This window comes from Pongo pygmaeus, chromosome 19 (assembly GCF_028885625.2).
Source record: "Pongo pygmaeus isolate AG05252 chromosome 19, NHGRI_mPonPyg2-v2.0_pri, whole genome shotgun sequence".
NCBI lineage: Eukaryota > Metazoa > Chordata > Mammalia > Primates > Hominidae > Pongo > Pongo pygmaeus.
The window spans coordinates 48,601,027-48,625,979 of record NC_072392.2 but is presented as its reverse complement, the minus strand read 5'-3'; the positions used below and the strand labels follow the sequence as shown (position 1 = coordinate 48,625,979).

General features: G+C 38.9%; 1 protein-coding gene across 4 annotated transcripts in view; it reads left to right on the top strand.

Moving 5' to 3' along the window:
• Positions 1 to 24,953, top strand: part of MYO1D (myosin ID) — a 376,049-nt gene that overhangs the window by 208,135 nt on the left and 142,961 nt on the right. For all 4 annotated transcript variants that reach the window (XM_063656158.1, XM_054459987.2, XM_054459991.2 and 1 more), the window contains 4 exons: positions 2,161 to 2,384; positions 6,880 to 7,024; positions 7,553 to 7,657; positions 22,187 to 22,300. In XM_063656158.1, coding sequence (XP_063512228.1) covers positions 2,161 to 2,384; positions 6,880 to 7,024; positions 7,553 to 7,657; positions 22,187 to 22,300 — 588 coding nt within the window. The remainder of the gene's footprint in view (positions 1 to 2,160; positions 2,385 to 6,879; positions 7,025 to 7,552; positions 7,658 to 22,186; positions 22,301 to 24,953) is intronic.

The following is a 24,953-nucleotide window of genomic DNA, read 5'->3' as shown; positions in this document are numbered from 1 at the left end:
ATTTTTAGTGGAGACAGGGTTTCGCCATGTTGCCCAGGCTGGTTTCGAACTCCTAGGCTCAAGTGATCCTCCCACCTCAACCTCCTAAAGTGCTAGGATTACAGGCATGAGCCACCACACCTAGCCATATTATTTATAAATATGACAGTAAATATGGAAGGAGCATCTAAAATAGTTTGTGTTGATTGAGACTGGAGGTAGGGAGGTGGGTTTAGAAGGGTGAAGAGAAGGGCTACTGTGTTTTTTTTATATGCGTTTTTGTGCTATTTGATTTTTTCAACTATTAAAAACCTAAATAAGCCAACACAGATGAAATTATAAAGGTTGTCAAAAAAAGACCCCCTTTATAAAATAGGTTTCTTGTAAAAGAAATAAATTACCACTTAAAAAGTACTTACTTATAAAATGTTTTTTTCAATTTGCTAAAGAATCTAACCAAAAACATTCTAATAGGAAGCTCTATAAAACACTTCTTGAAAATTAAAGATTGATATCCTTTACAGATGTGGCTCCAAGGAGTCTTAAATTCCTCCCAATAAAAAAAAAAAAGCAACGAACAGTAGGAAACTTAAAAATGTGTTTTGTCTAAGAAATTAAATCACATACTTTCACCCTGTAATTGTATTTTTTTGGTTTTTCAAGATGCTAAAGAAGGGAGCTTTATTTTTGCACTTGGGTGGAGGCGTAACAAAGCCATCTGTACAGTGGATTTGGCTACAAGGAAGGGAGCCATTTTGACTAAAAAGGGCTGCTGCACTGACGCCACATGAGATGACGAGTTAGTTTTTATTGCCTCATTGTCTTTAAACATTCTATTTATATGTGAACTCTAGATTACCATCACAAATTGCCCATGTGTCATGTTTCCCTTAAATGTTATGGTTTTTCTTGACCCATTGGGGTCCCTTGATGATCTTCTTGCACATAGTGTGCAAACAAATCTGTATTGTGCAGCAGGCTGAAAAGGGAGAACACTGCAAGCACATGGTGTACTTTAGGAGTCCGCATGAGGACAAACCTAAAACAACTGAGTCAAATGAGGCATTGCGCAAGTTTTGCTTAGAGGAATTGGTGGGCACAGATGGGGATTTTTAAGAAGAAATAAAAGAAACCTGAGGGAGTCTGCAGAACCCATACTGTGGGCTTTGAACTAGAGGTTGAAAATCTTGGCTCTGAAAGGCCAGGGACTAGGGAGGGAAATAATACAATCAACCTAAGAGTTGGAACGGTTATTTTAGTAGCAGCAATAAATATACTGGAGCATGATGGCGATGTGTACAAGGAGTTCATCGAAGAAAGCAACTAGGGTTGTTTGGCATCTTGGAGACTGGTAGCAGAAAGGGAAAGAAAGGGGTTTACACTTCCATATTGTGGAAGAAGGAGTAAAGTGGTCGTGGAGAGGATATACAGGGGAAGAGCCAGTGATTAATTGACGATCGCACCAAATTTGTTTTTGCTTGAGAAGTTGAGAAATATGGGTACCTGACAAAGGATCCTGAAAAAAAATAAGTATCTCTGACTTTGCCATGCTTGGATGAAGTTGGCATTGAGGCGTTTATATAGTGTCATTGATTTGTGAGCACTGAAAAACTTTTAACAAAGATTCACATGATATTAGTACGTAATCTGATTTACCCTTTACCCATGAATCTTTGAGAGTTTACGTAGTGCCGCGGGAGAGGAGGTGCACCGGCTGTGTGTAAATCAGTTTGTAAATCCAAAGTGGCGTTACACCAGTGGCCAGCATGTATAATCTATGTAAAGTTAGGTTTCACAAGAAAACTATAGATGCTTATGGCATGATGTTCTGACTCATCTCGCTTCCCTTCAGCATTCCTAAAATATTTATCCAAAGATATTTGCATTTTGGCTTTCTTCTTTTCATGACAGTAAAGTTAAAACAGGACTCAGCTTCAGGCTCAGCACACACTTCAGTGTAGAATAATGAGCAGCTAGACAGCTGAAACAAAATGACTGACGTGACTCCCCACGCCATCTGTTGGTGGCGGGTGGAACTGACATGCTTTGGCTCTGCCTGATTTTGTGCACACTTGCAAGTTGCCTGGTTGAGTTTGTAAGTAGAGGAGCTGCTATAATATGAAAGCCATGCACAACTCAGCCAGTCAATAATGTTTTCCTTTTTCTTTCTCTATTGTGAAGGTGTGGCGGGGCACCCTGGCCCGCATGCGGTACAAAAGAACCAAGGCAGCTCTGACCATAATCAGGTACTACCGGCGCTACAAAGTGAAGTCGTACATCCACGAGGTGGCCAGACGCTTCCATGGCGTCAAGACCATGCGAGACTATGGGAAGCACGTGAAGTGGCCAAGCCCTCCTAAAGTTCTTCGCCGTTTTGAGGAGGCCCTGCAGACGATTTTCAATAGGTAAGAACGCGTTGCTGTGTGCTGCATCCATTTATGGTGGCACAGTTAATACTTTGCAAAGTCACAAGTCTGAGACCGTGCTATTGACTCAGCTATTTGCTGTTATGACATTTACCTTTACCTTATGTTTTCAGTTTTGTAGATTTGGCTTTCAAGGAGCATCTGCTTACCCCTCAAAATAAAGGAACTGACAATTTGTTTTTCCTGTAGCAGCTGACAGCAATGTGCCACAACCCCTGGACACAAGCCATAGTTAAGATAAGCTACTAGCATGCTGTTTCTACTTACTTTTATTAGCTAAAAATAAAACCACCACACATAACTCAAACTAGAAAATCCATTAATCCTTTCAAAGCAGTGGTTCTCAATTCTGCTGCACCTTAGAATAACAAGGAGTTTAGGAAATATGCCAGCACCCAGGTCCTACCACCAGAGAGTCCTGTTTAATGGCGCTGGAGTGGTGGGGCCCAAGCAGAGGTCCTTTTTTAAAGTTTCCCACATGATTTTAAAGTGCAGCCAAAGGGGAAAATAACTGTTTTTGGAGCGAGCTGTCTTTTAAATAAATAAAAACCCAAGTAAAATTTGGTACCTTTCCAACTGGTCTTTATTTTTTTATAACCTGCCCTGGATCTGAGTGTGTAGTTATTCCAAGTCCTTTCTCCTCGCTTTTTGAGCTTATTTATTGCCAGTATACACCAGATATATTTAGTTCTGTCTTAGATACAGCCATCTAGTCACATAAACTAAGCTACTTCTTCTCAAATATAGTCATTTTATCATGATACTCCATAAAGAACACTTTGAACTAATTGATATGCTGAATGTACAAGAACTAATGTATAATTCTGTGCTAAATCAGATGTTATCTTCTTTAGATTTTGCTCTAAATATAATTGATGGAAGGTATCAAAAGATAAAGAAAAATGCATGGAAGAAAACTCTTTAATATATATCTCATATGCTTTTTTAAAAAAAGAAATAATTGCTCATAAGAAGAAAAAATACAGAATTATTGAAAACAAAAGTACCTCAACCTTCAGTTCTCAGATATAGTACTATAAATAATTAGTTTTCAATCTTGGCAGGCTTTTTACATAGTCACATATGATTTGGGCATTTTTTTCCTCTTTTTTATACAGGCAAGATTATATGTATGGCTATATGACTTTACTTAAAAATAAGTCTTGAAGATCTGTCCATGCCAATAAAGATCTGTGTAAGGTTTTTAAGAGCTGCAGGAGATTGTTACTGATTTTGATTAGATTGCACTACAGCCTATACAGTCTTCTTTTTAGATTTTGAGGTTTTACTTGTGGTCTAGAATTGACTGATTTGTACAAAATTCAATGTACTCATTTAGCAAATACTTACTGGATGTCTGCTGTGTTGCAGGCACTGATGTAGGTTTCAGGGATATGGTGACAAACAAGAAAGATGTGAAAGACAGTCCCAGCCTTCCCAGGCCTTATAATCAATGGCATTTGAAAATAACAGGTCTGCTACATTTGTTCTGTATATGCACACGTGCGTGCACACAAGCACACTCGCACGCGCACACACACTGAATCTTGCCGGTTATGTCCATCTAGTCCAGGGGTCTGCAAACTTTTTCTGAAAGAGCCAGATATTAAGTATTTTAGGCTTTGTAGGCTACAGATGGTCTCTGTCACATATTCTTCTTGTTTTGGTTTTGGTAAACATGTAAAAATGTAAAAACTATTCTTAGCTTGTGGGCAGTACCAAGACAGACCATTGGCCAGATTTGGCACAGGCTATAGTTTGCCAACCCCTGATCTAGTCACTATCAGGAATTTTTTGATCTGTGGAATACAGAGAGAGATGTATTAAAGAATTCTATTGTGATTGTAGCGTTCTTGTGTTTGTTTTTCTAAAATCTCAATGTGCATCTAATCATGTTTAAGTTCACTTGTGTTCTTCACAGTAATTCTTTTCAATTGAGCTTTCTCCATGCCTAGCTTTGTCCCCTTTTCATGTCATTGAGGCTGGTGATTTTTATGGCTGCAGCTGTTGTTGGCTACACGTATTTATAGACAGCAGTTTGCTTGATTAGGATGAGAAGCATGGGTGGCTTTCTCCATGGTCGTATAGGTCAGGTCCTGAATCCCCCAGTGTGCTTCTGTGGCCTTTGGAGTCAGTCAGGGACAGACCTTGTCCTGAGCCACTGTGGGCAGTGAAGACAGGACAGGCTGACCAGGTTTGTAGACTGGAAACAGACCAGTAGACAGAGCAAAGATGTCTCTCCACCAGTCATGAAATTTGGAGATCAAGGGCTGATTCGAGAAGTTGCTTAGGAAGCCACTGAGTATTGTAAGACCCACCTGTCACAGTGTCCTTGACTTTGACCACCAACTACTCTAAGCCTGTCACTCTTCTAGTCTCTTCTGGAATGATCTTAGGACAGTCTGTCTTGTTGGAGTGTTGGTTGTCCATAGGAAGTAAAGAAAGGATTCCACTATTCTATTGAGCCACGACTTCTTCATGGTTGTTGCCTTGGCAACCTACTATCTCTGACCAACATGTGGCCTGCCTCACTGCAGCCAGCCATTCCATGTGCAGGGAACAGGCACAGCTCTCACCTTAAAATCCTTCATCTCCTGCCCTTGCTACCAGTCCCTGCCACTTCAGGCTTCAGGATTCTCATCTATGCCTGAGGGGTTTTCTCCTTCCACTGAGTAGAGTGCTCTGCCCTGAGTGAGCCGCTTCCCCATCAGCTGGATCCCATCTGCTTTGTATCTTCCAGAAAGTCATTACACTTTCTACTTTATTGACATTCTCATTTTCTGGTGGTGTTATAAATGTTTCCTTATTTTCATATTTATTTGGTTATTTCAGTGGGAATTTTCCATTTTAGTCAAATCTCATTCTATGGAAACAAGTTTGAGGACAACCGGCCTTGATTATTCGTCTGATCAAAAGGAAGTTCTCTGTTTGCTTCCAACCTCCCTACTTCAAGCTCCTGTGGCAGAAAAGAGGATATAAGCATCGTGCAGGGCTAAGATGCCGCCAAGAGCATAGGAGAACTTGTACCTGTTTTTTCCCAATCAGGAACAGGTTATTTTTGGTTTAAGCTTCAGTTGCTTAGCCAAAAAATCTTGGAGTCGTCCTTAAATCCTCTCTGGCCCCCACATCTAATCCATTGTCAAATTCTGTTTGTTCTTCCTTCAGAAATATTCGGAACCAACACTTACCTCCACCTCCACCTCCACCTCCCTGATCCAAGCCACCTTGCTCTAGCATGTGTGTTACGGAAATAGCCATCTAACAGGTCTTCCTGTTCCCAGCCTATAGCAACCACAATGATCCTTTTAAAGCATGAGTCAGGTCATGTCCCATCTTTGTTCCAAACCTTCCAATGGCTTCTCATCTCTTTCAGAGGAAAGGCCAAAGTCCTGATCATGGTCTCATGGCTTTGTGGATTCTGACCCTGACTCTCCCAGCTCCTTACGCTGCTCCTCTGATGCACCAAGCAAGCTCACATCCCAGAGCCTTTGCACTTGCTGTGTTCTCTTCTCTTTCTGGAACACTCTGGTGCAGGTCTCCGTATGATCAGCTCCCTCACGTCCTGTAGGTCTCTGCTCATCTATCCTTATCAGTGGTGCCTGCCCAGACCACCCTATATAAACCATACCCACTCCGCATTCCTTCCCTCTTCCACACTCCCGGTCCTCCTTGCCTTACCTTCACCATCCTACATACTATATGTTTACTCATATATTTGCTATCTGTCACTTCTCTCCAGAATACAAGCACCTAGCAGAAAGGACCTTTGTTTTGCTTATTACTGTGCCCCCACTGCCTAGAACAGCACTGGGAGTTTAGCAGGCACCTAGAAAACCTTCGTTGAATGAATGAATGATGAATCCAATTTTCTATGCCCTAAATATAAATATTATGAGAGCCCATGTATCACTGAGTTCTAGTTGCTTTCAAAACACACAAACAACAAAGCAAGTTTTAGGAAAGATCTGTCTACATAAAATGATATGTATTTTAGCAACTTCTGTGTGTATTTTGGAGGCATTTTACTTTTTTTAGCATGCCAGTGCTTTGATTTCATTCCACTTAATGACAGCTTCAGTTATTTTTGAGAATGCATGGAGCCCAGGCACAGTGGCTTATGCCTGTAATCCCAGCACTTTGGGAGGCCAAGGCAGGCAGATCACTTGAGGTCAGGAGTTCAGGACCAGCCTGGCCAACATGGTGAAACTCCATCTCTTATAAAAATACAAAAATTAACCAGGCATGGTAGCACACACCTGTAATCCCAGCTACTCAGGAGGCTGAGGCAGGAGAATCACTTGAACCTGGGAGGCAGAGGTTGCAGTGAGCTGAGATCATGCCATGCACTCCAGCCTGGGAGACGGAGGGAGACTCAAAAAAAAAAAAAAAAAAAAAAAAACCAGAGAGAGAGAGAGAATGCATGGGATTGCATTGCATTTCTAAAGTCTAATACATGTTGTCTATTTACTTGTAGATGGAGAGCATCCCAGCTCATCAAGAGCATTCCGGCCTCAGACCTGCCCCAGGTCAGGGCAAAGGTTGCAGCCATGGAAATGTTGAAGGGTCAAAGGGCTGACCTCGGGCTCCAGAGGGCCTGGGAGGGCAACTATCTTGCTTCAGTAAGTCCAAGGGAACAAAGTGAAATCTACTTCTACTTCCTCTACAGAAAAAGAGAAGAACATATCTCCAGAGAACTTGCAGAAAGGATAAAACACTTTTAGAAACTAAATAATTTCTATGAGATACTAAAACATTTTATTGCTTCTAAATGTACAGTATTTGATGTTTCTCCCGTGTTTAAAAGGGTTCTCTCTGTTGTATCCATATGTATTAAATACACTCTATAACCTGGCCTTTGACCATTTAAACCTTCCCTTACATCATTCAGTGACGATTTTTTAATTACTACCTTTATATTAATTATTCCCAGAGCTACACTTTATCCTCTCTCCCATTCCCTATTTTAAAATTTTTATAGGATCTTTGATGTTACAACAACCATTTAGTAGCTTACCATCTGGGGTGAGGAGATAAAGAGTGCATGTGTGAAACTATGTAAGTGTAGTTATAAAGCAGTACACTGAAGATTGCCTTTCCTTCTAAAATGCTAAGCATACTCATTTTGTCTTGTTTCCTTTTTCTTTCAGAAGCCAGATACACCTCAGACCTCAGGCACTTTTGTCCCTGTTGCTAATGAATTGAAACGGAAGGACAAATACATGAATGTCCTCTTTTCCTGTCATGTCCGTAAGGTGAGGCAAGCTTAAACCAGATCATCTTGGAAAGGAAAGACTGATTCAGATGAAACTCACTTAAGTAAGCCTGTAATAAAACATAACAGTAGGTACATAACTAGCTTCATCATCAGTTCACTAGACCTGTCTGTGCTGAGGCATCGTAGGAATGGCTGAGGTGACTACAACTTTACAGTTAGGCTATAAAGCCTTCCTAAGGGAAGTGATAACCTTTTTTTTTTTTTTTTTTTTGAGACGGAGTTTTACTCATGTTGTCCAGGCTGGAGAGCAGTGGCGTAATCTCGGCTCACTGCAACCTCTGCTTCCCAGGTTTAAGTGATTCTTCTGTCTCAGCCTCCCAAGTAACTGGGATTACAGGCATGCACCACCATGTCTGGCTAACTTTATATTTTTAGTAGAGACAGGGTTTCACCATGTTGGTCAGGCTGGTCTCGAACTCCTGATCTCAGGTGATTCACCTGCCTCAGCCTCCCAAAGTGCTGGGATTCCAGGACTGAGTCACCATGCCCAGCCAATTTCTTTTTAAAACTAGAAAAAAAAAAAAAAAAAACTAGATTGCGGGGACCTCTTTGAAGTCAGGGATTTGTATTTCACTGCATGTGTATCTTTCATAGCAGCTGTATATCTGCTTCATATTTAATGGTCATTTAGTACTTTTTATACCTACATTATTTCTTTTTTTTTTTTTTTTTTGAGACGGAGTCTCATTCTGTCGCCCAGGCTGGAGTGCAGTGGTGCAATCTTGGCTTACTGCAAGCTCCGCCTCCCGGGTTCATGCCATTCTCCTGCCTCAGCCTCCCGAGTAGCTGGGACTACAGGCGCCCACCACCATGCCCGGCTAATTTTTTGTATTCTTTAGTAGAGACGAGGTTTCACCGTGTTAGCCAGGATGGTCTTGATCTCCTGACCTCGTGATCCACCCGCCTCGGCCTCCCAGAGTGCTGGGATTACAGGCGTGAGCCACCGCACCCAGCCTATACCTACATTATTTCTGTAAAACAGAGTTTGGGAGAGAAAGAACTGAGTTTTAAAAAGAGGAGTAGGGCATATTGAGATTTGGAAGGTGAGGGAAAAGTTACCTGCTGTGAATGTATTTGCTTGTCTGATGCAGGATACTTGGGCTGCTCTTTACCTGGAGATGATAGCAGTTGGGCAAATGGAAGTTGGGAAGTGGAAGGCAAAGGACTTAGCTAGTCTTAAAAAAAAAACCTTAAAATACTTGTTTAGAAGAACACAGAAGAATTGAAATTATCATTAAAAGAGTATTTTGTAGAATTATCCAAATACATTTTAAAATATTAGTGAAATTGTAATTTTTTTAAAATATTGACTAGGTTGATCCAAGAAGAGACAGTGACATAAATATGGCAATAGACAAAGGAGGAATTAAGAAAATTATCAAAGAATTACCTCATAATAAAGGCCCAAGTTTAGGTGATTTTACACGTGCTTCATTTCAGATCTTTTAAAAAATGATAATTACAGTACTATTCAGATCAAAATAATGAAATATGATTTTTCAACTATAAATTTGGCAGTCTTTAAAGTGTTGATAATAACCAATGTTTATAAGGATGTAAGAAGACATTTTTGGTAGGAGTATAAGATATAGTCATTTATAGTGGACAATTTGGCAATATCTATCAAAATTTAAAATTCTCATACCACTTAATCTAAGAATTCCACAACCCATATTTACCCTACAAATATATCTGCACAAATACCCAGAGAGAGAGAGATGTACAGGTTTGTACATTGTAACAGCCAGAAAAACTGGAAAAAATGTGAATATGTACGAATAGGTAATTAATCAATTGTGTATGTACACAGTAATATACACTGATATTAAATTAGTGGGAGGCCAGACGCAGTGGCTCATGCCTATAATCCCAGCACTTTGGGAGGCCAAGGCGGGTGGATCACGAGGTCAAGCGATCAAGACCATCCTGGCCAACATGGTGAAACCCCATCTCTACTAAAAATACAAAAAAGTTAACTGGGTCTGGTGGTGCGCACCTGTACCGCAGCTACTCAGGAGCCTGAGGCAGGAGAATTGCTTGAACCCGGGAAGCAGAGGTTGCAGTGAGCCGAGATCGTGCCACTGCACTCCAGCTGAGCGACAGAATAAGACCCCATCACAAAAAAAAAAAAAAAAAAAAAAAAGTGGGAAAAAGATATCTATGTGGAGAGAAAAGGACAAAATATGTGAAACAGTGGTTTTCAAGACAGTAGACATCAAGCAAGGAAAGACAATGTTCCCTGAAATATGAAGAAAAAAATGAGGTGATGAGCCCTGCAATTTACCAGTTTTCTGTCTTGAGAGACTTTCCAGTCCCAGGATGAGCAGTGGGGGAAGCCCAGGCAGAGCCCAGTAGACAAAGACAGAGCTTTTCAATAGTGAGAGAGAGACTAAGGCAGCTAGAATTTGCAGAGCAGAGTATCAGAGAGGAGAGAGTTGCACAGAGAGAAAACTCTGAAGATCTGTAGAGAGTTCACTTTGACTGTTCATCTGAGTACTGATCAGCACATACATATGTGCATATGAGGAAATAACTCAAGGCTGGTAAACAGCAACCCAAAGGGTTATAGGCAACAATGCCCAGTACTCACACAGGGTTGCAAGTAGTGCCTGTTCACACCAGCCAGACTGGAAAACCTCATGATTTATGAGGCACTGAATAGAGTACTGACAAGAGATTGCCTCAGTAGGAGGTTATAACTACCCTTTGATCAAACACTGTTCTGATCCTACCTAATAAATCTTGAAAGCACAACCAGAGATAATCAAACTGTTCCCAAGTAACCTAACCAGAACAAAGCCCAAAAATGTTTATGGGAATACAAAAATATCCAGCTCACAGAAGGTAAAATTCACGACATATGACATCCACTCAAAAGTTTCCAAGCATATAAAACAAGAGACTACAACTCATAAGGAGAAAAAAAATTAATCATTCAAACTGACCCAGAACTGATACAGATTATAGAATTAACTGACAAGGTCATTAAAATAATTATTATGATTGTATTCCATATCTTCAAAAAGCTAGAGGAAAGATTTAACCTGTGAAATAAACACATGGAAGATTTTTTTTAATGACCTGCATGAAGTTTTAAAGATGAAAAATACAATTTCTGGGAGGAAAAAACATACTCAATGGGATTAACAGCAGATTAGTCTTTGCAGAAGGAAAACTAGTGAATTTGAAGATATAGCAATAAAAACTACCCAGAATTAAACACAGAGAGAAAAATAAAAGGCTAAAACAAAGCATCAGGAAGCTGTTAGGTAACTTCCTGTGGCCTAATATAGGTGCAGTTGAAGTCTCTGAGGGAGAGGAGAGAAGGAGAGAAATAAATAATATTTTTTAAAATAACGGCTGATATTTCCCCAAAATTTGATGAAATGTTAAAACACATAGATCCAAGAAGCTCAACAAACGTTAAGCACAAGAAACATGAAGTAAAGTATACTACAGTAAATTGTAACTAAATTGCTCAATACCAGTAATAAAGAGAAAAAAGACACGAAGGAACAAAGAAAGGATGCATCCAATTTCTTGTCAGAAGCAATGCAAGTAAGGAGACAGTGGAGCAACATCTTTAAAGTACTGGTGAAAAAACAACAACAACTTAGAATTCTATACCCAGCAACTATATCTTTCAAAAACCAAAGTGAAATAAAGACTTTTTCAGACATATCTGAAGATAAACACTATAGGAAATGTTAAAGGAAATCATCCAGACAGAAGGAAAATTATACCACATGAAAATGTGGACATGCACCAAAGAATGAAGAGCAAGTGAAGTGGTAGTTACATAGACAAATACATGTCTTTTCTTACTTAAATGTCTTTAAAAGGTAATTGACTATATACCAATGTTTATGGCAGCATTATTCATAATAACCAACAGGTGAAAGCAATTGAAATGTCCATTGATGGATGAATGAATAAAGAAAATGTGGTATAGGCCAGGCATGGTGGCTCACGCCCATAATCCCAACACTTTGGGAGGCTGAGGCAGGTGGATCACTTGAGGCCAGGAGTTTGAGACCAGCCTGGCCAACATGGTGAAACCCTGTCTCTACTAAAAATACAAAAATTAGCCAGACGTGGTGGCACAGGCCTGCAATCCCAGCTTCTCGGGAGGCTGAAGCACAAGAATCGCTTGAATCCGGGGGGTGGAGGTTGCAGTGAGCTGAGATTGCACTGCTGCACTCCAGCCTGGGCAACAGAGTGAGATTCTGTCTCAAAAAAAAAAAAAAGAAAGAAAGAAAATGTGGTTTAGCCATACAATGGATAAAAAGCCATAAATACATGCTACAACCAAGGTGAACCTTGATATTATACTAAGAAAAATAACCAGATACACATGGATAAATATTGTATGATCCCAGTTATATACGGTACCTAGAATGATCTGATTCATAGAGACAGAAAATAGAATGGTAGTTCTAGGGGTTGGGGAAAGAGAAGACTGAGGAGTTATTGTTTAATGGGTATAGAGCTTCAGTTTGGAATGATGAAAGTTCTGGAGATAGATAGTAGTGATGGCTGCACAACAATGTGAATGTGCTTAATGCCAATGAAGCATTGACCTATACACTTAAAAATGATCCAAATAGAAAATTTTGTTGTGTGTATTTTACTGAATTTTTTAAATGAAAAAACACAATTGGCTACTTAAACAGAAACAGTGATACAGTAGCGGAGAGTTTATAATATATGTAGAAGTAAAATTTATGATAACAATAGCACAAAGATGGGGGAAATGGAAATATACTATTGTATGGTTTTTATACCCTAAAGTGATATACTATCAGTAGACTGTGATATGTTATAAATGTATTCTGTAAATCCTAGAAAAACCACTAAAATGGCAATACAAAAAGTTATAACTAATAAGCCAACAAAGGAGAGAAACGAAATTATAAAAAAAAATCTCAATGCAAAAGAAGGCAGAGAAATGTGGAAAAGGGAACAAAGAACAAATGGGACAAATAGAAAACAAATTGAAAATGATAAATTTAAGCCTAACTGTATTGATAATCACATTAAATGTCAATGGTCTAAACACACCACAATTAAAAGGCAAAGATTATGGCTTCTTAGCATGTGGATGTGTGCACCAACCCCAAAGCTCTCCAAACCCCATAATTTTGAGTTTATGGAGGTTTTATTACACAGGCATGGTTGATGAAATCATTGGCTATGGGTAATTAACTTAATCTCCAGCCCACCTCCCCTCCGTGAAGGTTAAGGGGTGGGGCTGAAAGTTCCAACCCTCTAATCATGCCTTGGTCTTTCTGGCAACCAGCCCCAATCCTGAAACTAGAAGCTCCTAGTCACCAGTTATCAGATTAGCAGATAGAAACTCTTATGTTGGGAATCTGGGACTAAGACTAAATAAATATCATAACAAAAGGTGATTCTATAACCCTTATCACTCATAAAATCACAAGAGTTTTGAGAGCTTTGTGTCAGGAACTGGGATAATGAGTAAATATATGTATTTCTTATTATATCACAATCAGTGTTTGAACATTATAAGGAAGAAGAAAGAGGTCAACTCAATGTGATAGAGGCTTGTTTGTTTTGTTTTGTTTTTTGTTTTGTTTTTTTGAGGCAGTCTTACTCTGTCACCCACGCTGGGGTGCTATGGTGCAATTTTGGCTCACTGCAACCTCTGCCTCCTGGGTTCAAGCGATTCTCCTGCCTCAGCCTCCCCAATAGCTGGAATTACAGGTGCACATCACCATGCCTGGCTAATTTTTGTATTTTTAGTACAGACAGGGTTTCGCCATGTTGGCCAGGCTGGTCTCAAACTCCTGACCTCAAGTGATCTGCCCACCTAGGCCTCCCAAACTGCTGGGATTACAGGCATGAGCCACCGTGCCCAGTCATCAATGTGACAGGGGCTTTTTAACAAAATAGAGAGCAGCTGATTACAGTTAGAATGAAATAAATGTCATCAAGGAAAGACTGCTGGCAGTATCTTGGGGTGGGTTACCACACTCCAGAGTTTAGTTCTGAACTCTGAGATTTAGAAACTCTATTTTATAAGTATACCTAGAGTCGATCAGACTATCAAGAAAAGACCTTTGCTAACCAGATTCACACACCCACGCAAAAAAAAAATGTATAAGCTATAATGTCAGTTTGTAAATATAACAAAGGAATGTACTATGTCAGTGAGTCCTCATATTCACTATCTAGTACACTTTAGTATCAAGCAGCTGGGAAATCAAATTAATAATCAGAGCAGTTGATCAAAGACAGTTGGATGGTTTTAAGATTTAGGTCATTTACTACAAAAATGCCTGATGTCTCTATCTTTCCAGCAATGACAATTTTATGTCTGACAGAGAACATGTCTTTACCTGGGTCCTGCTGGATTAAAAACTGAAGCATTCTTATTCATGTCCCTGTATTTCCAAGTTCAAAGCAAAATACTCTTTGTTCACCCTGTAGCTTAAATACGACTTTAGAAACTGTTCAATCCCAAGGCTACGCCAGCATAAACTTGATAGGATTTCAGTAAAGCCCTCTTCTTTATGCTTAGATTCTCTCTGAAACAGCCACTTTCCATTAACCACATTATAAAATGTCCTTTAAGGTGAAAGACTTCTGCAAATAGCTACTCTCAACCATAATGTGTTTTCTCCTTATCTGCCTCTCCAGATAAACTTTTATCTGTGGCCCCCTATGGTAATGACTAAACCTATAGACAGATCACTTGTAGTGTTTAGGGAAAAACAAATGCTAGGGATTTTTTTCTTTGGTTGAAGATTTTAGTTTTGGATAATAGAAGAAACAAGATGAGGGTTTATCTAATACAGAGTCTATAATCTAGTTTGTCTATTACTATATGAATTTAAGTGGAAGAAAAGAGTGCTTTTTTGCCACAATTATAAGTCTGGAATTTACATCTATATGTAGAATTTTTTCCTTTGCCATTTTGATATAGCTAAATTATGCAATCTAAGGCTTTTACTTTGTTACCTGATGTCCTTCCCACTCAATTCGTATTCTGAGGATAATTTAAGCTGCTGAAACAGAAGGTAAAGATTTGTGATATGTTCTCTTTAGAAATTACATTTTTTGCATATAAAAACATAATATTTTCAAACAGTGTTTTCATACAATTGCTGCTTTGAGGTTTTTGTTTGTTGTTTCTAGATTAACTCAGGAACATATAAAAGGACATGGGACCTACTTGTTTTGACTCTGGAATGACCTTATGAAATTATGTAACAAGTTTTTTTTAATCATATTCTTTTGTCCTACACTCATATGTTTTTGAGTATGATTCCACAAAAGATGACGTGCATGACTTTTACTTATTATTGTTTCCTTTCTTTTTCATATATATATTTTTACAGAGAGGGTCTTCTTCTGTTGCCCAGGCTGTGACTGCAGCCTCAAACTCCTAGGCTCAAGCAATGCTCTTGCCTCAGCCTCCCAGGTAGCTGGGATTAGCTATTATTCGGTGCCTATTTTAGATATTCTCTATGAACTCTAAGATTCATACAAGTGATAGTAAGTGTTCTTCAACATGAGTTTTACAGAACCACTGTTCTATTGAATATTAGTAGGTGCTGAAAAAGGGTTTCATAGTTAAAAGTATTTTGGAAATGCTGGGTTAAACATGCTCTTTAAGTGCAGAATTCTCAGAGCCTTTAATATATTCATGGGATCCTGACTGTTAGAAGGAAAACTAACAAACAGAAAGGACTTCCACACCAAAACCCCATCTGTACGTCACCATCATCAAAGACCAAAGGTAGATAAAACCACAAAGAGGGGAAAAAACAGAGCAGAAAAACTGAAAATTCTAAAAATCAGAGCGCCTTTCCTCCTCCAAAGGAATGCAGCTCCTCACCAGCAATGGAACAAAGCTGGATGGAGAATGACTTTGACGAGCTGAGAGAAGAAGACTTCAGACGATCAAACTTCTCCGAGCTAAAGGAGGAAGTTCGAACCCATCACAAAGAAGTTAAAAACCTTGAAAAAAGATTAGACGAATGGCTAACTAGAATAACCAATGCAGAGAAGTCCTTAAAGGACCTGATGGAGCTGAAAACCATGGCACGAGAACTACGTGACGAATGCACAAGCTTCAGTAACCGATTCGATCAACTGGAAGAAAGGGTATCAGTGATGGAAGATCAAATGAATGAAATGAAGTGAGAAGAGAAGTTTATAGAAAAAAGAATAAAAAGAAACGAACAAAGCCTCCAAGAAATATGGGACTGTGTGAAAAGACCAAATCTCCATCTGATTGGTGCACCTGAAAGTGACGGGGAGAATGGAACCAAGTTGGAAAACTCTGCAGGATATTATCCAGGAGAACTTTCCCAGCCTAACAAGGCAGGCCAACATTCAAATTCAGGAAATACAGAGAACGTCACAAAGATACTCCTCGAGAAGAGCAACTCCAAGACACATAATTGTCAGATTCACCAAAGTTGAAATGAAGGAAAAAATGTTAAGGGCAGCCCTCGGGTTACCCACAAAGGGAAGCCCATCAGACTAACAGCTGATCTCTCATCAGAAACTCTACAAGCCAGAAGAGAGTGGGGGCCAATATTCAACATTCTTAAAGAAAAGAATTTTCAACCCAGAATTTCATATCCAGCCAAACTAAGCTTCATAAATGAAGGAGAAATAAAATACTTTACAGACAAGCAAATGCTGAGAGATTTTGTCACCACCAGGCCTGCCCTACAAGAGCTCCTGAAGGAAGCACTAAACATGGAAAGGAACAACTGGTACCAGCCACTGCAAAAACATGCCAAATTGTAAAGACCATCGATGCTAGGAAGAAACTGCATCAACTAATGAGCAAAATAACCAGCTAACATCATAATGACAGGATTAGATTCACACATAACAATATTAACCTTAAATGTAAATGTGCTAAATGTTCCAATTAAAAGACACAGACTGGCAAATTGGATAAAGAGTCAAGACCCATCAGTGTGCTGTATTCAAGAAACCCATCTCACATGCAGAGACACACATAGGCTCAAAATAAAGGGATGGAGGAAGATCTACCAATCTAATAGAAAACACAAAAAGGCAGGGGTTGCGATCCTAGTCTCTGATAAAATGGACTTTAAACCAACGAAAATCAAAAGAGACAAAGAAGGCCATTACATAATGGTAAAGGGATCAAGTCAACAAGAAGAGCTAACTGTCCTAAATATATATGCACCCAATATAGGAGCACCCAGATTCATAAAGCAAGTCCTTAGAAACCTACAAAGAGACTTAGACTCCCACACAATAATAATGGGAGACTTTAACACCCCACTGTCAACATTGGACAGATCAACGAGACAGAAAGTTAACAAGGATATCCAGGAACTGAACTCAGCTCTGCACCAAGCGGACCTAATAGACATCTACAGAACTGTACACCCCAAATCAACAGAATATACATTCTTCTCAGCACCACGCCGTACTTATTCCAAAAGTGACCACATAGTTGGAAGTAAAGCACTCCTCAACAAATGTAAAAGAACAGAAATTATAACAAACTGTCTCTCAGACATGTGCAATCAAACTAGAATGCAGAATTAAGAAACTCACTCAAAACTGCTCAACTACATGGAAACTGAACAACCTGCTCCTGAATGACTACTGGGTACATAATGAAATGAAGGCAGAAATAAAGATGTTCTTTGAAACCACCGAGAACAAAGACACAACATACCAGAATCTCTGGGACACATTCAAAGCAGTGTGTAGAGGGAAATTTATAGCACTGAATGCCCACAAGAGAAAGCAGGAAAGATCTAAACTTGACACCCTAACATCACAATTAAAAGAACTAGAGAAGCAAGAGCAAACACATTCAAAAGCTAGCAGAAGGCAAGAAATAACTAAGATCAGAGCAGAACTGAAGGAGATAGAGACACAAAAAACCCTTCAAAAAATCAATGAATCCAGGAGCTGGTTTTTTGAAAAGATCAACAAAATTGATAGACTGCTAGCAAGACACATAAAGAAGAAAAGAGAGAAGAATCAAATAGATGCAATAAAAAATGTTAAAGGGGATATCACCACCGATCCCACAGAAATACAAACTACCATCAGAGAATACCATAAGCACCTCTACACAAATAAACTAGAAAATCTAGAAGAAATGGATAAATTCCTGGACACATACACCCTCCCAAGACTAAACCACGAAGAAGTTGAATCTCTTAATAGACCAATAACAGGCTCTGAAATTGAGGCAATAATTAATACCTTACCAACCAAAAAAAGTCCAAGACCAGACAGATTCACAGCTGAATTCTACCAGAGGTAGAAGGAGGAGCTGATACCATTCCTTCTGAAACTATTCCAATCAATAGAAAAAGAGAGAATCCTCCCTAACTCATTTTATGAGGCCAGCATCATCCTGATACCAAAGCCTGGCAGAGACACAACAAAAAAAGAGAATTTTAGACCAATATACCTGATGAACATCGATGCAAAAATCCTGAATAAAATACTGGCAAACCGAGTCCAGCAGCACATCAAAAAGCTTATCCACCATGATCAAGTTGGCTTCATCCCTGGGATGCAAGGCTGGTTCAACATACGCAAATCAATAAACGTAATCCAGCATATAAACAGAACCAAAGACAAAAACCACATGATTATCTCAATAGATGCAGAAAAGGCCTTTGACAAAATTCAACGCTTCATGCTAAAAACTCTAAATAAATTAGGTATTGATGGGACGTATCTCAAAATAATAAGAGCTATTTATGACAAACCCACAGGCAATATCATACTGAATAGGCAAAAAGTAGAACCATTCCCTTTGAAAACTGGCACAAGACAGGGATGCCTTCTCTCACCACTCCTATTCAACAGTGTTGGAAGTTCTGGCCAGGGCAATCAGGCAGGAGAAAGAAATAAAGGGTATTCAATTAGGAAAAGAGGAAGTCAAATTGTCCCTGTTTGCAGATGACATGATTGTATATCTAGAAAGCCCCATTGTCTCAGCCCCAAATCTCCTTAAGCTGATAAGCAACTTCAGCAAAGTCTCAGGATACAAAATCAGTCTTCAAAAATCTCAAGCATTCTTATACACCAATAACAGACAGACAGAGAGCCAAATCATGAGTGAACTCCCATTCACAATTGCTTCAAAGAGAATAAAACACCTAGGAATCCAACTTACAAGGGACATGAAGGACCTCTTCAAGGAGAACAAACCACTGCTCAATGAAATAAAAGAGGACACAAACAAATGGAAGAACATTCCATGCTCATGGATAGGAAGAATCAATATCATGAAAATGGCCATACTGCCCAAGGTAATTTATAGATTGAATGCCATCCCCATCAAGCTACCAATGACTTTCTTCCCAGAATTGGAAAAAACTACTTTAAAGTTCATATGGAACCAAAAAAGAGCCCACATTGCCAAGTCAATCCTAAGCCAAAAGAACAAAGCTGGAGGCATCACGCTACCTGACTTCAAACTATACTACAAGGCTACAGTAACCAAAACAGCATGTTACTGGTACCAAAACAGAGATATAGACCAATGGAACAGAACAGAGCCCTCAGAAATAATACCACACATCTGCAACTATCTGATCTTTGACAAACCTGACAAAAATAAGAAATGGGGAAAGGATTCCCTATTTAATAAATGGTGCTGGGAAAACTGGCTAGCCATATGTAGAAAGCTGAAACTGGATCCCTTCCTTACACCTTATACAAAAATTAATTCAAGATGGATTAAAGACTTAAATGTTAGACCTGAAACCATAAAAACCCTAGAAGAAAACCTAGGCAATACCATTCAGGACATAGGCATGGGCAAGGACTTCATAACTAAAACACCAAAAGCAATGGCAACAAAAGCCAAAATTGACAAATGGGATCTAATTAAACTAAAGAGCTTCTGCACAGCAAAAGAAACTACCATCAGAGTGAACAGGCAACCTATAGAATGGGAGAAAATTTTTGCAATCTACTCATCTGACAAAGGGCTAATATCCAGAATCTACAAAGAACTCAAACAAATTTACAAGAAAAAAACAACCCCATCAACAAGTGGGAAAAAGATATGAACAGACACTTCTCAAAAGAAGACATTTATGCAGCCAACACACACATGAAAAAATGCTCATCATCACTGGCCATCAGAGAAATGCAAATCAAAACCACAATGAGATGCCATCTCACACCAGTTAGAATGGCGATCATTAAAAAGTCAGGAAACAACAGGTGCTGGAGAGGATGTGGAGAAATAGGAACACTTTTACACTGTTGGTTGGACTGTAAACTAGTTCAACCATTGTGGAAGACAGTGTGGCGATTCCTCAGGGATCTAGAACTAGAAATACCATTTGACCCAGCCATCCCATTACTGGGTATATGCTCAAAGGATTATAAATCATGCTGCTATAAAGACACATGCACACATATGTTTATTGTGGCACTATTCACAATAGCAAAGACTTGGAACCAACCCAAATGTCCAACAATGATAGACTGGATTAAGAAAATGTGGCACATATACACCATGGAATACTATGCAGCCATAAAAAAGGATGAGTTCATGTCCTTTGTAGGGACATGGATGAAGCTGGAAACCATCATTCTCAGCAAACTATCGCAAGGACAAAAAAGCAAACACCACATGTTCTCACTCATAGGTGGGAATTGAACAATGAGAACACTTGGACACAGGGTGAGGAACATCACGCACCAGGGTGCGGGGAGCGGGGAAGGATAGCATTGGGAGATATACCTAATGTAAATGAAGAGTTAATGGGTGCAGCACACCAACATGGCACATGTATACATATGTAACAAACCTGCACGTTGTGCACATGTACCCTAGAACTTAAGGTATAATTTAAAAAATCTATATATAAAAAATAAATCAATAAAATAAATTTTAAAAAGGAAAAAATATATATTCATGGGATATGAATATCCCTAGTGGAGCCTGTGGTTTGCAGTATTTCTGAAACCAACTTGTCCATGGAACCCTTACTTTCACAAAACCTCACATAAGGCTAGAACTGAACAGCTTAGAAAAATGCTGCTATAGAAGCTCTTCACTCACTCTGTTTCAAGCTTTCTGACAAGTGCCAATCCTCTGTTAATAGCAAAAGTTGTTGCTATGTAAAGTTATTTACTAAGGCTAATAATTATTCCACCATATAGATTCTATTTTACTCTTAACAGACACCATTTTTGTCAAGTTGAAGACTGAAAAAAATGTGCTTTGGTTATTAAGGAAATGCTTAGAGAATTGACTGATTTCTAAAACTATGGAGCAAAGGGGAGAAGATTGAATAAAATTCAAACTAAAATTTAAATTTTAGTTTGCTATATCCTCCCTATAGCAATATATCCTGCTATGTTCCATCCTGCCAATCTTAATTTTCTTAGCTAAATAGCCTACCGAAGCTAACCATGTTTTCAAATTGATCTCTAACTTCTTTGTTTGCATCTTAGAAATAAGAATTTGAAGGAGGGGATGGAGGATATAGATCACAACTATGCCTTCTTTTGTAGTTGAGGAGGGCTTTTTAAGTTTTCTGTTTGTTGGTTTGGTTTGCATTCTTTTTCCTTCTAGTTACTGGAAAACATGATATCATACTGGTTCAAAAATGTTTTGTGCTAGGTACGTTGATTAGTATCCAAGTCTAGCTGGATGTGGTGGCGCATGCTGGTAGTCCTAACAACTTAGGAGGCAGGAGGATCACTTGAGCCCAGGAGTTTGAGGCTGCCCTGAGTCACTGCTTGAGCCACTACACACTATCTTGGGTGACAGAGTGAGACCCTCATCTTTTTAAAATATGTATGTGTTTGTTACCCAAGTCTACGTAGCTAACTACTTACTTATAAAATATCCTGTGGTTAATTCTGCTCTTAGGAAAAGATTTACCTGAACATGTGAATCTTCTCTGACACTCTGTCTAATAAAGTAGCATTCTACACACACACACACACACACACACACACACACACAGTTTCTCCCAATCTCATTATCTAGTTTATTTTCTTTATATCATTATATGAAATTATTTTTACTCATTAGTTTCCTATTTGTCTCATCCCTATATACTAGTCTCAGATTCTTACTATAACGAAGGGCTTCATATTATTTCTTTGTATAATTGGGTTATTTGCCTTTTAGTTATTGAGTGTATTAGTTCTTTACATAGTCCAGATACAAGTCCCTTTTCAGATATATGATTTTCAAAGTTTTTCTCCCATTCTCTGGGTTTGCCTTTTTACTTACTTGATGGTGTCTGGGTTACATGTGTTTAGTCCTTTAATTCTTCTGTGGTTTTCTTGCTTTCCATGTTCAATTGTAAAATTTCAATTGCCAAATTCCACAAATCTGGAAACAGCTACTCCTTTTAAATCTTTCTTGCATCCAGTAGAGTGGCCATACATGGTTCACATCTATTAAAGAATTTGTCTTCACAATCAGCCAACTTGATTTCATTATCGATGAGATACTATGGTTTATTGGTTTGTTCTCTTACAGGTAAATCGATTTAGTAAGGTGGAAGACAGAGCAATTTTTGTCACTGACCGTCACCTATATAAAATGGATCCCACTAAACAGTACAAGGTGATGAAGACTATCCCTCTATACAACGTAAGTCCTCTGTGCTTCTCTCTGGATAAAGATTCTTAACCTGATGCTCATGGACCACTGATGGGTCAATAGACTGAGTTCTAGAATCTTTGGAGCTTTAGGATGCCCATGAATTCCTGAAATTTTATGTGTCATATGTTTTATAGAAATGTACAGTTTTCTAAAAGGATCCAAAGTTTCCAAGAGATAAATGCAGACATTTTTTAAAGTGTAAGGACTACTGATTCTTTGTGATCTTTCTCTGTTTCTTATCCACTGTTTAAATGCACTGGCGTATAGTGCATTTTCTTATTTATTTTCATAAGATTTGTTTTTATATGGAGATGGTAGAAAATCGGTAGGGGATTACTTAAAATATTACTTTTTCTCTTTTAAATGTAAAATTTATGCTGCTTCCAGAATTCTTTTCACCATATATTTTACGCATATTTAGTTGTTGATTGTGTGATCTTTGGTGTAAGTCCACTTTGTTGTTCACTATAACCATAGAGTTTTCTAATTCCGTTATCATTTTTTATTTGAAATATGAAATTTCTTGGGTATCTCCTTGAATCGCAATATAAGTTTGTTTGTTTGTAATTTGTCCTTCTTAATAGAGTCTGCTTTATAAGTGACTGTTTATTCTGATTCTTTGGAAAGATCCTACCGGAATATTGGATCTTTTCATGTGTCAGGTGATTTTCCTCTGTTAGTTCTTAAAGAAGGAAGACTGTGTTTGTCTAATACTGGGAACTATGAGGAGTATTACTTAGAGATTATTTTAAATCCTTTTGGTTGCTGCAAGAGGGAATAGGAAACATATTGTATTACAGTTTTATTTTGCTAAGTCAGGGGTCCTTTTAGTTATAAGGTACAAGGAAGACAAACTATTCCTGGCTTTGCTGAATGCTTTAGAATGATTTAGACTATGGGGTGGAGATCCGTCTTCACTATGCACCCCTCACCCAACCCCCTCACACACATACCTTTTTTCCTTTCAATAGAAAGGCCAATAGATTGCAACTAAGGCTAAAATGATATGGCACTCTTTTTTATTTTATTTTATTTATTTTTTAGACAGTTTGACTCTGTCCCCCAGGCTAGAGTGCAGTGGCACGATCTCAGCTCACCGCAACCTCTACCTCCTAGGTTCAAGTGATTCTTGTGCCTCTGCCTCCTGAGTAGCTGGGATTACAGGTGCACGCCACCATGCCCAGGTATTTTGTATTTTTAGTAGAGATGGGGTTTCGCCAAGTTGACCAGGGTGGTCTCAAACTCCTGGCCTCAAGTGATCCACCCGCTGTGGTCTCCCAAAGTGCTGGGATTGCAGGCGTGAACCACCACACCCAGCCCTAAAACACTCTTGATTATATATAGTCTTCTTATATATAGACTTATAATCTTCTATTGCAGTTACAGTTTAAGCCTAATAACCCTCCAATCTTGAAGTAGGAGATGAAGGTAGATGAGGCAGAAAATCATATTTTGTCAAAGTCTAAAGAAGTGTGAAACCAAAAAAATTAATTGTGGTATGTGTTTTGTTCCTTTTCCTTGCTTTCTATTAAGGGGAGATTCATCAGGCACATGATATAAATTCAATAAATAGTTAAAGAGCTCTTTCAGCCGAAGTTATTTTCCCTTATTCATGTCGACTGGTTTGTATTTATAGTCACTGTTTCCCTTTATCTTCATCATTATCATTGCTAATTGTTATTAGTAATATCATGACATCATAAAAACTAACAATGTTTAACTACAGTAGTAAAGGTAAAATGTCAATGGGATGGATACACCCTGTTGCAGATGCTGTCAGCACCCTGCCCATACCATCTCGTATTCCCATACCATATTTGTGCATACCAGCCTGATTTCCAGCAGCCAACATCTTTGTCAAAAAGCTGCCCTCAGGCTGCCAAACCCGCTTTGCCCTTACTCACAGAGGGCTGGAAGTGCCCAGGCACTCATTGTATGATAAGTGTGGGGTATAAATACTCCATCTCCATCACTCATTGGCCAAGACAATTCCAGGTTGTCTCACACCATTTCCTAGAGCTTCCCTGCAGGAGTAAACTTGCCCACAGTGGTGGCTGCCTTCTCTCCCCACTTCCTTGCCAGTGTCCCTGAACCTCCCAAATCAACTCTGTTTACTCATCAGCCTTTGTCTCAGGGTCTGCTTCTGGGTGGAACTAACTTCAGAAGGGCAGCCATCTTTTCAGAGGGAGCAAGTTCGACGTGATGGGGAACTTCCAACTAGACCTATCATTGTTTTTAAGTCTGAAGCAAATATGTCAGAATATTAAGTATGGATGATAGGGACATGAGTGTTACATTATTATTTATACTTTTCTGTATGATTGAAATATTTTGAAATTAAAAACAAAGTTTAAGATAAAGAACCTTTTTAAGACATGATGATGCTAATAATAGTGTTGGAGAAGCTGGGAGGGGATGAAGGAAAGTGATTTCAATTTTAACTATATTGAGTTTGAGGTTTTCGTGAAACTTACAAGTATACTTTACATAGATAGTTGGAAGTCTGATCGTATAGAGTGGGAAAGAATTCATCACTTAAAATTTAAGAGTGGACCCATGTATAGTTGGAGGCTGAAATTATGAGTCAAGAGAGAGAAAGGGGGTGGATTGTTCAAAAACATCCACAGTTAAATGGTGGGAA